General features: G+C 33.2%; 1 protein-coding gene across 4 annotated transcripts in view; it reads left to right on the top strand.

The window, feature by feature from the left end:
- LOC145258255 (uncharacterized) overlaps positions 1 to 13215 on the top strand; it is a 231701-nt gene that overhangs the window by 78366 nt on the left and 140120 nt on the right. For 2 of the 4 annotated variants that reach the window (XM_080116233.1, XM_080116235.1), the window contains exon 3: positions 2906 to 2935. The exons of the other annotated variants lie outside the window; for them this stretch is intronic. In XM_080116233.1, coding sequence (XP_079972359.1) covers positions 2906 to 2935 — 30 coding nt within the window. The remainder of the gene's footprint in view (positions 1 to 2905; positions 2936 to 13215) is intronic. 4 annotated transcript variants of the gene reach the window in all.

A 13215-nucleotide genomic window follows, 5' to 3' on the forward strand; every position in this document is an offset into this window, starting at 1 on the left:
GCTGATCGAGTTCACGAAATCTGAAGAAAGCCTGATCAGTCGTTTCTTCTGCGTTCGTTTTGCCGTATTCGAACGAATTCACGATTCTAGAACTAACTTGTGGCATTGAGGAGTAACGTGTTCTAGACCAATCGCCAGGTAAAAAGAACTCATAATTTGAGCATAACACAGTTCGTATCATATCTAATCAGATCATCGAAACATGTCAAAGTAGGATCCAAAACTGCCACCAGTTCCGTCACTTACATCAAGCCAAAATAAAAGAAAGGAAGAGTGAACGGCTAACTCAAGTTCAAAGTTATAACATTAATAGTAATTCGGAATGTAAGGCCAATTTAAGAATATGTTTTGTTTATTCCTATTATTTGGATTCTTTCGGAATACTGTTCATATCTTACATGTTATTTTTACAACGATGTATTCGATAAAACCTCCGACATTCTCCAAATGTATTTTGTCAAACTGGAGAATCTTTCTTTCTGCAAGAACTTATAGCGTAGTAGATAAACTGCTTAATCAAATTCAGTTGTAAGTTCCATTATTATGGAAGTTGAAGATTTAATCCTTGCTGCAGGTGAAACTCCAAAATGCTATTCAACTTAGGACTTCGAGCAAGTCATAGCTGATGAAATGAGAACATGCTATCCCCGTGAATTCGATAGAGAGCTCCGTTCGAAATTCCGCGCAGATTTCCGACAGGAAAGATTCCCGAGTACGACAGAAAGACTGTCGAGTTCAACAAAGTACATCTTAAGAAGATCGTAGGTAATATCGACCGAAACGTTATGCAAATAACACAAGATTAGAACAATAATTCAAATAATCCAAATAATATAGAAACATGTTTTGTATACATTTCAGTGACGTCAGATATGATGTCATTTCAGTGACGTCAGATATGATGTCATGTCAAACTTGACCTTTTAAATTGCCGATATTATTGGAATACTAATAATGCAACTTATCCATTTTTTTGCGTCGACGTGCATCAAACAAATTATATATGTATATTTCAGTTTGTAAAATATTGGTATGAATCGAGTTCAAACAATGAAAATCTATAATGGAATTCGTAGGGCGAAGTCGTTCTCGCTAATATTTGCAATTATTCCGATGTTGTTCATATCCATAGGAGAAGAGAGTGTTTTTCTCTCGAGCAAAAGAAGGAGTACTTGGCACATACCCAAAAAAGGACGACACATCTTTGACTAAAATGTTTATCACTTATCGAGCCAGAATGTGCTGTGTCGATATATTTCTGGCGAAGATAAGGATGGGGACCGATGCACAGTTGAAATGAAATGACGGCAACATATTTTTCTTTTAAAATATTTTAATTTGACCATGTTCGAATTATTCCGACTACCATTGTCATTCTCTTGGCCACTTTTACACTTTCGCCAATGCAATATTCAACCTTCTTCAGGTGTATCTTTTCAGCTTCAGGGAAACTTTATCAATCTCTGCAAATCATACGGGATTTTTAACTAACCAATTTATTTAATCTACACGAGTGTATCATTCTTGTTACGTAAACCATGACCGAATAGAGGTGTTAAATAATATGTCATTTATTATTGCCCGTAGTACTACTGAACTGTCTCACCAAATTATAGATGACAGATCGAGAGAAATCTACCACACTGAATTAAATACATAGTCGAGTCCGAAACTCCGTATTCGTGCCAGATTTCGACGGAAGGATACCTAAATGTGAAAATATGCACAAGAAGTTCGGAGGTTGTATCGGCTGAAACGTTGTGAGAATAACTACAATGAAATAGTAGTTCGAATAACACAAATTATCAATCCTAATCAACAAAAATTAAAAACATAATTTCATTGTAAATATAAATTTCCCTTAACCATGATCTGTTTTTATTTTCCCCGTGGAAAGTATCGGTTCAAAGGACTTCATATTATTGTTTCCTCACTAATGTTATAAAGTGCAACTGATCCCTCACCTCAAATTCATCTTTACATTATTATCCATGTGTAATAGAGTTGGTAAAATAATCTGCACTTAAGTTAAATAATATTATATCTTGATAATATGCAAACGTACAGAGCGATATCCACATAAGAAATCCGTTACATTTTAATTTATTGTTAACGGTTTTAATATATATATATATATATATATATATATATATATATATATATGAGAGAGAGAGAGAACAGAATGCAGATTCCAGAGACTATATCTGTATTAATTAAAGAAGAGTTTCATTCCAATGATCGTTTCATCAGAAACAGAACACCATGCATAAAAGGTTCAAAAAGAACAAAACTAACACCTTTAAATGTTTCTGTGGGTAAATTATTTTCCAAACTAATTTCGTGTTTATACTTAAAATTCTCTTGAATATTAGCACTTGCTTTGACTATTTATTGGAAAAATGATGTAACTATAGAAACGTATACACACGCGTTTTTATTCGTGATTTGTTCGTAGCTTTTGTGTTGTTTTCTCGTTTGATAAATCATCATTATAGAAATGTAAGGATATCTTTATATGCGTTGTTTGTCTAAATAGATGACAGAATGTTTGCAAAAAATCAAACTCTTTACTGAAACTAAAAAATAGTCGATGGGACATGCAAATTATTTTTTTATACATGCTCTGAACGTGAAAAAAATATCTGTTGACTTGAAACCTGCATTGAAACCAGCGTATATATATATATATATATATATATATATATATATATATATATATATATATATATATATATATATATATATATATATAATTTCCATTGTCTCCCGTAATCATTTTCAAAACGAACATTATTCTGTTGTTGTTTGTTAATAACGCTTGTTTTACACCCAAGTTAATTCATACTTGACTTGTATATCTAAAACGGTTATCAGTTATTTTATTTAAATTCAATTCTTTTTGAAGGACAATCTCCTCAACGAAATCGGACGGAAGGTAAGCGTTTTTTATGGCTCCATCCAAAGCTAAACATTCGTTATTATTGCGTAACCTCGTAGCAGTCGAATTTTCTTATCGTTTTACTTTTTAACTTTTTCCTTAGTTCTTGTTGTTGTTGTTGTTGTCCTGCTCTTGCTCGCCATGTTGTTATTGTTGTTATTGTTTTCTCCAACAACAAATACTTCAGTTGTTAAACAAAACTAATTTTTGCATTGTTTGGATTGTTCCGACTACTGTGCTCATATTAAGTGTTATTTTTACAGCGTTTTCGTCGATGTAACATCCGATCTTCTTCAGGCGTATCTTGTCGACCCCAGGAATTATTCTGTCGAACTCGGGAATTTGCAGGGAGTTTGAATGGAAACTTTTATTTAGTCCATGGTTGTAGCATGCTCTGCCTCCGGCATCCATGATTATGGAAAAGTCCTAAGTGATTTGCAAATGTATTTTGAATGCCGCTTGTACTAAGGACTGAACCTTCATGAGAGTAACGTACAACTGAATTTCAACAAGTACTTTATCCACTACGCCACGGGTTCGAAAGAGTTCTACAGAAAAATATCTGAGTTCGACATATACCCCAAAAGAGAGTCGCGGTCATATCAGTAGTCCGAATAATCCTCATCGCAAAATTTTAGAAGCATAAAAAATTGATTATGCAATTTTTCATATACAAACATAGAACAAAAAGTACTATTTGCACAAAATTCAAAAGAAATGACTATAAAGATATAAAAGGATGTAAATGCCCACTTCTAACCCTAACCTGGCAATACTAGTTTTTACATAAATCAGTGTTTCCCAACTTTCGTTTCCAAATGAATTGAAGTAATTGATTTCCTGACTCAAAATACACTAAACATTGATGCTATTGTTTTTTTCCTTCTACAAAACTCAATCATGTTCTGCATATCCCAAAAGCAAAACAATGTTTCTGTGCAACACAGCAGACCAAACACCATGAATAAATATTTAAAGATATAAAAACTTAGAGCATTACATTCTTACCAAAATGATCGAATTTAACATCATATAATTCGAAAGGGTTGAAATGCCGTAAAAAAGTAGTGAAACAAAAATAAAATGAATTTTCATTCTTTATTAGATTTCCTCATCAAATAAAAATTTCCTTTACCGGTTATAAGTTGGAGGATTAATTTTGCAACCGAAATACAAGCAGTAATATATATATATATATATATATATATATATATATATATATATATATATATATATATATATCACAAAAGTTCAAGTTACTGAACTAAAGCAATTCAAGAGTTAACCTAATTGAAATTGATTCCTAAACGCTCAAAAAAAAACATTTTAGCAAGTCAGCAAGATATAATTAAAATTACAGTTATCAATTCTTTTCGAAATTCCTTATTCTGAAACAATGACTGATTCCGATTCTTTTAAAATCCCTAAATATTTATAAAGTTTGATTTTTCTGATTACCGGAAAAACCTGTGTTATACGTGCTTTCGCAAACGTAAAAAAAAAAATACACTTGTGTGGGCCATCTATAGATTTTAATTTTGCTGGTGTTTTAAAATCAATAAATATTTATAATTTTTTCATTAGTATCAGCAATGAAAAATTAGTACGATCGTTTTTAGCATCGCAAAAATAGGCACAGTTCTTTCCGATACCCATACGCCAAAAAGTTCTGGTATATTCCGTTCCCGATTAAGCGTCCTAACACACACACACACACACACACACACACACACACACACACACACATGTGTGAATATGTGTGTTAGTTAATGTAGAAATGCAGGCTTTCACGAAAAAATCCGACTATCTTAACAAAGAAGTATCTATTCGATCGCAACTTCATATGACTTTTTGACAGACGTCTATATTTTGTAAATTATCTCAGGTTTCTTCGTAATATCCCGATGTCTATTATGCTATAGAACTGTATTTTATTAATTCTAAAAAAAATATTATACTGCTTTTTTCGGACTTTCCACAATCACACAAACACCTGCATCTACACACGCGCTCATATATACAATGTTTTAAATATTTGTTTTCGATATGTATTAAGCTGTTTTTGTTGATTCTATTGTTTGCGCTGATTATGTTTCCTAGCAAAGCGATTATTTAGTCCGTGAGGCTGGATATGAGCAGGAATAAGATGGTTAAGAAACTTATGAAGTTATCTATTCAATTTAAACATTATTTGGACGAATGGCTCGTTAGTCAAGTAGTCCAAGACGAAGCCCATGTTGCCCGTTCAGAGGTACAGGTTTTTTATCCTGTAAAGATCTGATTTTTTTGCTTCTTAAAATATTTAATAATACTCTGAAGACACTAAGAATTGTAGAATATTTATTAATTAGTGTTTAATACCAATTGTAAAAAATCCCCAAATTAGGGGTATCTGTAAATCCTGGAAAGTTTCAACTGATTTGCTTCTTTTACATAAAACTAAATTAAACTTTTAGCAGTAGTCTTCCCAAATTTATAATGATCGGTTAATTAGTACAGGAGTTTGTACATACACATATATTTAAATTATTAGATGAATAGAGAGTATTCTATTCATTGTATAATTTGATTTTTGTTAATGTACTCGAATTACCGATTCAAAATTGTGTGATCGGTATATATGCTGATCACACCACGCTCTATAACAGACACGACAGGAACACTTATCTAAATAAATGGCAGAAACACTAGAGGACGACCTCCCATCTGTAGTGGAATGGGGACAGAAATGGATGGTCAATTCTGCCAAGACTAAACTTGTTTCCTTAAATAATTACGAGAAACCTTCTCTACCACCAATAGCAATGACCAAAGACTCTTTATCTGAAAGTACATCTTTTAAACTCCTCGGTCTAACGTTTACAGGAAATATGAGTTGGAACAATTACATTGAGAACATTGCCAGGACCGCTGCGAAGAAGGTAGGTTTTCTCTACCGTGCTAGAAAGTTACTAACGCCCGAAAGTATCCTGTACCTCTATAAGGCCACCATTCGCCCATGTATGGAGTATTGTAGTCATATTTGGGCTGGTCCATCTGCTACTAGTCTCTTACTCCTAGACAAGGTTCAAAAGAGAGTCGCCAAACTGATAGATCCTAAACTGTCATCTAAGCTTTAGCCTCTGTCCCATCGACGAAATGTTGATTCCTCTACCTGTTCTACAAGTACTTTAACAGTGAATGCTCTGACTAACTGCAAGCACTTGTACCCTCTCGACGTATTCACCCCCGACAAACCCGACAAGCAGCAAAATCTCACACCTTCACAGTAGAGATCCCTCGATGTAAGAGAGCCTTCTACTCCAGTACTTTCTTCCCCAGAGCTGCTAGACTTTGGAATTCCCTTCCGGATTCCTGCTTCCCCACCTGTACTGACATGCAGAAGTTCAAGTGTAACGTGAACCGACATCTTGCTGCCCAACTCCCTACATCGTACCCTTGTAGCGTATGCCCCTGATAATAGCCCCCTACATCTAGTGGCAATGTGCCTTGTTTGGGGTGAAAATGTAAAAAAAAAGAAAGTTGTTTTGATTCAAGATTCTGATAGACACGCAGATTTCGATTAAAAAAAAAATGAGTTCCAGATGTTTTTATAAACTTTTTGCACTTAACTCAGCATTGCTCATAGTGCATTAATTTTTACTGGCATTACTTTTATTCCCTCTGAAAATACGTTATCCGGGTTGTAAATGTTTTCAAATAGTTCCCATCTTTACAATAAATCAATGTAACACTATATTAAATCATGTAGAGTTACGTACCTTTGATTAGAACACAAATATTTTGGACAAAAGCGGGATTTTTATTCAACATATTATTGTTGTTCAAATAAAAGGAAAGTGACTGTATATTGGCGGATAGAGAGCTATGCCCTCTTTTAATATAGCGGTAAATTAAAAATAATTCTGACCGGTCAAACATTTTGGGGGGAAGGAATAAAATCACATTGTAATATTCTCAACAACATACGGCAACGATCCGCAAAATGTCTGACGAATCAGAATCAATTATTGATTTCGTAGGCAAAACGTTGTTGATAAAAAAGAAACGATAAAGAAACTGCTTTTACTTTATATATGAGAAAATATATGAGATTGATTATCATATGAATTAAAACATGTTTGCATGACGGATTAATAATTACACTTTAGTAACGATCAACCAAATTATTTCGTAAAATGTTTTGCGACTCGTTTAAATGGTGAGTCTCGCGAATGAGACTTGCCGCTTCATCATGTCATGCTTACGGTTCGCCAATATGTTGTGGTTGCTATGAGCAACAGCCACAAGAAGACAAGAAGGCACTTGGATTATTCGTATTACTGTTTTAATGTTTTTTTATATAGACCAGCGACGCAATGAATAAAGTGTCCAGTAATGAGAGTTTTAAATAAAATTATGCGGAAGTTAAGTGTTCAATCTTTGGTAGAGGCGATATTAAGAATATAATTTCGAATTACACAAGACAGCAAGGACCTTGAAGGAAAATGTCCGCTGAGTTTAAGTTTTATATAAAAACTGAAACCGAAAAAAAATTCACTTTACATATAAATTATAAAGATAATTGCTCGTAAGAAATAATTACTTCGACCAAAAAGAATTTTCTCGTATTAAACAGCAAGCTCCATCTTTTGAACATTTTAATCTCCAAGCATTAATTGATTAATGGTCCAATGTGCATGGTAAAGTACAAATTTTACTACCTCAAAGATTGGTTAATAACCGATGATTGGCAATCCATTGAATTATTTCGAAATTGTTAGACAGCTTTATTACAAGTTGAAATGTTGTTATTTCTTAAGTTCGTATGGAATCATTGTTATATACATCATTTGTTGGGCGGATTCTATGAACACTTTTCTTTCGAGGCCGCTGTGTCTAAACATTACCTGGAAGATTTCTACTTTATCATAAGTGGCAGAACGAAAACAAATTATGTCGTGTATTTGATAAAGTTTCAGTTAGGAATTCTGTACTGATTCCCAACGAGACGCATTTCGATTTCCGCATTTACATTTACAGAAATTATGTGAGAATCACATCCAAGATGAGTACAATAGTTTGAATGATTCAACTTATACAAATTATCGAAATCATCTAAAAAATATTCTACGCGTAAAAGACATTTAATGCAGACGAAAACTCTTTAAAAATATATTGACCACACTTGTTTTTAAAAGGAGATAAGAACGTGTTGGGAAGCACTGATATTCATAGATTGCATGCTTGTTGAACTGAGAAGAGTACTGGACGAATGCCATCTATTGTCTGCTTTTTGCGACGCTCTTTAAAACCGCCGTTTGCTGCTTAAATCTTCAGTTTTTATTCTTGCTTAGGCTTAACGAGAGAAATCCGTATATTCATCAGGTTGTCAACAAAAACAATAAAGTAAAAACACAAAACAAAAAAAAACAACAAAGAAGGAATAAAAAGAATAAATCATCTTACAATCTTTCTGAGATCAGGCAACGTTATTTACATTCCAGTCCACAATGATTGCAATAAAGAGTTCATATTTATTGCCAGTTTTTTAAATCATGCAGCACATGCTAAGCCTTTTCAAGCTATTCATCATTCAGCTATTATTGCTTTGTTACAGCAGTTTCATGATAAGTGTTCTTCTGAGCTATCGTTTCTCCCATGTAAAACATTCAGAGCAAGTACTCGTCTTTCTACCACCACTTTAAAAAGTTTCCTTTCTTCTTCTGTGTATCAAAAACTAAACAGATTTTACAAGAAATTACCATATGTGAAACACAATACCACGAGCGTACTTCCCCACTGACTATATCATAGCATCATAGTCGTCTTGATATTCAATGTCAGCGAATACTTATTGAGCTGCCCTCTTCAGTAATCAGTTACTGCCAATCCTCTCATTGTATTGCTCTACATTCAATTGACAATATCACCAATTTTTACCATTGAGTGGTCTTAATAAGATTTGATTACAAAAATCCTAATATTTACCAAATAAAAAGTAAACGGTTTGTAGCAATTGTCGGATTATTAGTGGGTTTATGTAAAATTAAAAATAACTGTATTTTATGGGAGGAATTAGATCGAATAACATTTTACCGTTCTTGCCAACGACCCACAAAATGGACCAGTGAACCAGAATCAAATACTGATATTGCAAGAAAGAAAGCTATTGACAACAAAACCCACGAAATAAATATACTAACTGTACTTTATATATAAAATTATAAACACTATAAATAGTGTAAAACATTGAATATTTGGATACAAGACCTTGCCTGATTAATAATCGCCTTCGATCTATCTCCACTTCCTTTACTGTTCATGTATATCGAGGTAGATATGAACCTATCAAACTATAAACTAGGCATGGTCGCTGGTGGAGCACGTGGTCGCTTGAGGTATTTTTCTTCTTTTGCGTTCTTATTTAATTGCATCCACAGTCGAGGACAGTTGGATATAAGATTGGTGATTAACGCACGGAAAACTAAGCTTGCGAAAATGGGTGACTTAGGATTGTAACAAAAATTAAAATTGCTTTAATCTAGAACGATTTCTCCTTGAGTGAAGATAATGTTCAGTGTAGTATTACAACAGATACGGAGCTTTCCTCAGCTAAAAAGAACATTTGAATCGTGTAGTTATACGACAGTTTCAAGTTCTTTTTACACCCTTTGCTTTGTCTGAAACTTTGTGAGATCATTCATGTGTAGTAGACAACAGACAAGGTAGCGCTGCAACGTAGGGTCCTTTCCTTCATATTCAGATGGGTTGGCCATAGAAAGTTATAATCGTTCAATTACTTTTCCCAATCAGTCGACAGTACCCCACTGGACTCACGATGCTTCTGATGCAATACAAACTTGTTTTCATTCGCAATCATGTTTTGTTCCTCACCTCATAATTTTTAATCTTCCCGTAATATTTACATCATTCAACTGACAAGCTGTCCATATTCATACCCTTTATCTTCGAATGGTTGTAGCTTTGATAACTGGTGCCCCGCTTGTAAATACAAAAAAATCATTTTAGAAATTCCAAATACGAAGCAAATCTGAGCAAATCATGTGACATCTCGCTATATTCCAGTACACAACTATCAGCCATGTTTTTTTCTAGTTGACACTTCATCTTCTTTCGCATTTCCTTTAAGAAGTGGAATGAAAATATATGACAGCTTCATTTTCTTTATTAATGTTATTTAATTTGTATTTACTTTCACAGATCGAACGCAGGGAAAAGTAGGTTCATACCTTTCTTATGAGTAAAACTGGAAAGCTCAGTCTTAGTCTGATAAATAAAGGAGTTTCATAATTGTGTACAGAAAAATCGTTACTCTACTGTGAATGATCAAGTACACACACACACACACACACACACACACACACACACACACACACACACACACATATATATATAATACTTGTAGGTATAAGCAAGTGTTTGATACAACAAACCTTACGCTACTGTGAATGATCAAGTACACACACACACACGCACACACACACACATATATATATATATATATATATATAGTACTTGTAGGTATAAGGAAGTGTTTGATACAACAAACCTTACGCTACTGCGAATAATCAAGTACACACACAGGTCTAATTTAAGAGGAAACATCATATTTTATCAAGGAATGAAAATATTTTGATTGCCAAAATAACACAGATCAATTACAGTTGTAAGGCTTAAATTTAGCTATAGATATTATATACGATATGCATGTGATCGATATCATAGGTTTTAAAAAATAAACGACATTTGAGAGAAGTATGAAAGTTTTGGTTCCTTTATCATCAAGTCGAATCATAAAATACAATAAACAAATACCACCAATAGAACTCTTATCGCTCAGACACTCCGCTTACAGCCGTTGCTGCATATATAAAACATGCAAACAGATTCACACATAAACATACATATGTACGCACCAACTTAAATGCGTGAAAACACATACATGTATGCCCACGTGTATTCACACGCACCACATGTATAGCCACTCATACAAACACGCATACACATGCATATACAGAATGTTCGGGATAAATCTGATAGTCATCCACCGACAGACTGGTTTGCAGTATCAGGGCTCTCCAGTGCGGCTAGACAAGCAGGTGATTCAAGTCGAGATTGACACTTGAATGTCGAGCTGAAACTTTATGCTTCTAACCTATCGGCTAACCGGCATCCGTGAACGAAATCTGAATGTAAACTCAATGTAATCATTGTCAATTACTGCAAAGATTGAATTGTTTTTACCCAATAAGCAACGAGTTAACATTTAGAATCAATTATTAATTGCTTATCCACATGTATATATGTATCAGCTTTTTCTGAGAATCATCAGTATTGAGGATGATTGTTCTTGCGATCAAACTAATCGAACACTAAATAACGTTTTAGCGTCTGTAAAGTAGAACCGTGCAGTCAGCTTAATGACCATGGTGGAAGAAATAGAATTAAGTTATATTTATATCTTTACGCATAAGCATACTTTGAAGGCTATTATAAACAATGTTTAAAGATGAGATCGAATAGAACTAAGCATTAAATTCGACAACTTCATTATAATTCTATTAAAATCCCGTTCTAACTTTATTGTGCTTAAAAAATATGATTACTAACTTTAAAATTTATCATCCATCTACACATGTTTCAGTTGCCGGTCACACAATTGGAACATCAGACCTAAGTCAAAATTTTACTTCTAGATATACTCGCACATCACGTGTACACAAATCACTGCATATATATGTACGTACGCGAATACATAATTTCACACACACACATACAACACCAGCACTTCAATACGACCCTATTTATCCATAACACATGTATACGCGCTCTCACATTAAAGTCAATGATCTGGAAATAATCATCTAACAAGCGTAAATTTCCATTACTTCTAATATCTTGGTACGCTTTATTTATCAAAATATGGGAAATTTGATGCTGAGAACATAATATGACTCTTTTGGTCTAGGCAGTTTCTGATAATTGGAAGTTTACCTACAGAGTAAATTTGAATATAAATCGTAAATAGTTGTGATGCAAAAAGGCACACAAACCAAACACGTTTATATTTTCATCATTTATTGCTCTTTTTACTCTTTGCAATATTTTTGCTATGTGAACGCACAAGTTGTGAAACATCACGATTACAAACATCGAATCACCATTTGCACTAGTAGCATTTTAGTCCACATTAGTTAGTTTCAATTGTGCACATAACCATGCAATGATATTTTCATGTTTGTGTATGAATGTGTGTTTATTGTAGTTTTAGGACAACGTCCCTATATTGATGTTGTCATCAGTAATGCGTTGCTGTTTTTTATTGTGTTTGTTGCATCCGTCGTTGTTGTATTGTTTTTTTATATTGAAATATATCTATGTGTCACGCAATTCTATTCAAGCAACTTTTTTTTATTCAAACAAACATTGTAAAACAAAAAAATTAAGACTAATATGACCGTTTTATTTTTTCAATTTTTCTTATGTTTTCTGTATTGTAAAAACAAATAAGGTATGTTCCATATGTATCATGAACGTTTTCAATTCTTCGTCAAATCATCACTAGGTGAAAACGCAAATGAACACAACAGCTGAAAAAAAATGCGAAATATGAACATTTCAAAAGACGGTGCAGAAAATAAGTTAGAAACCAAGAGAAAGTTCTCACACGGTTCCAGGAAGTTAAAATTTCGCAAAGCCAAAATAGCATTATAAAACTGCATTGCTTTACGTCAAGTGTTTTCAAAATATTGTTAGTGGTTTCATACGTAATATTATTGCATGTCAGAATCTCTCTTTCTCTCACTATATATATATATATATATATATATATATATATATATATATATATATATATATATAGATAGATAGATAGATAGATAGATATATTGATTATAAGGATTAATAATTATAAATTATGAATCAGTTTCAACAGGAAAAACAAGAAAAATCAACCCAAGTGTAAGATAGTTTCGGAAACGATATTCATTTTAGTTTACAATTGACAATAAATATTGAGAATAATTGTATTTGAATATCTATCTCCTCATCAGCACCAAGAAGAGGGGAATTTAAAATACAAAAATAAAACTAGCATTTTGTAGTAAGTTGGGTGGATGGTCCTTACTGAGTTTAATTACGAAATTTGTTTGAAGTTGTTAAAAAAACAAATGCATGTTTCCAGCCCAAAACACGGAAGCACACAATTGTTTTTTTTAACAACTTCAAACAAATTTCGTAATTAAACTTACTACAAAATGCTGTCTTTAGGTATA

This window comes from Euprymna scolopes, chromosome 33 (genome assembly GCF_053919585.1).
Source record: "Euprymna scolopes isolate OS-2025 chromosome 33, ASM5391958v1, whole genome shotgun sequence".
Lineage (NCBI taxonomy): Eukaryota > Metazoa > Mollusca > Cephalopoda > Sepiida > Sepiolidae > Euprymna > Euprymna scolopes.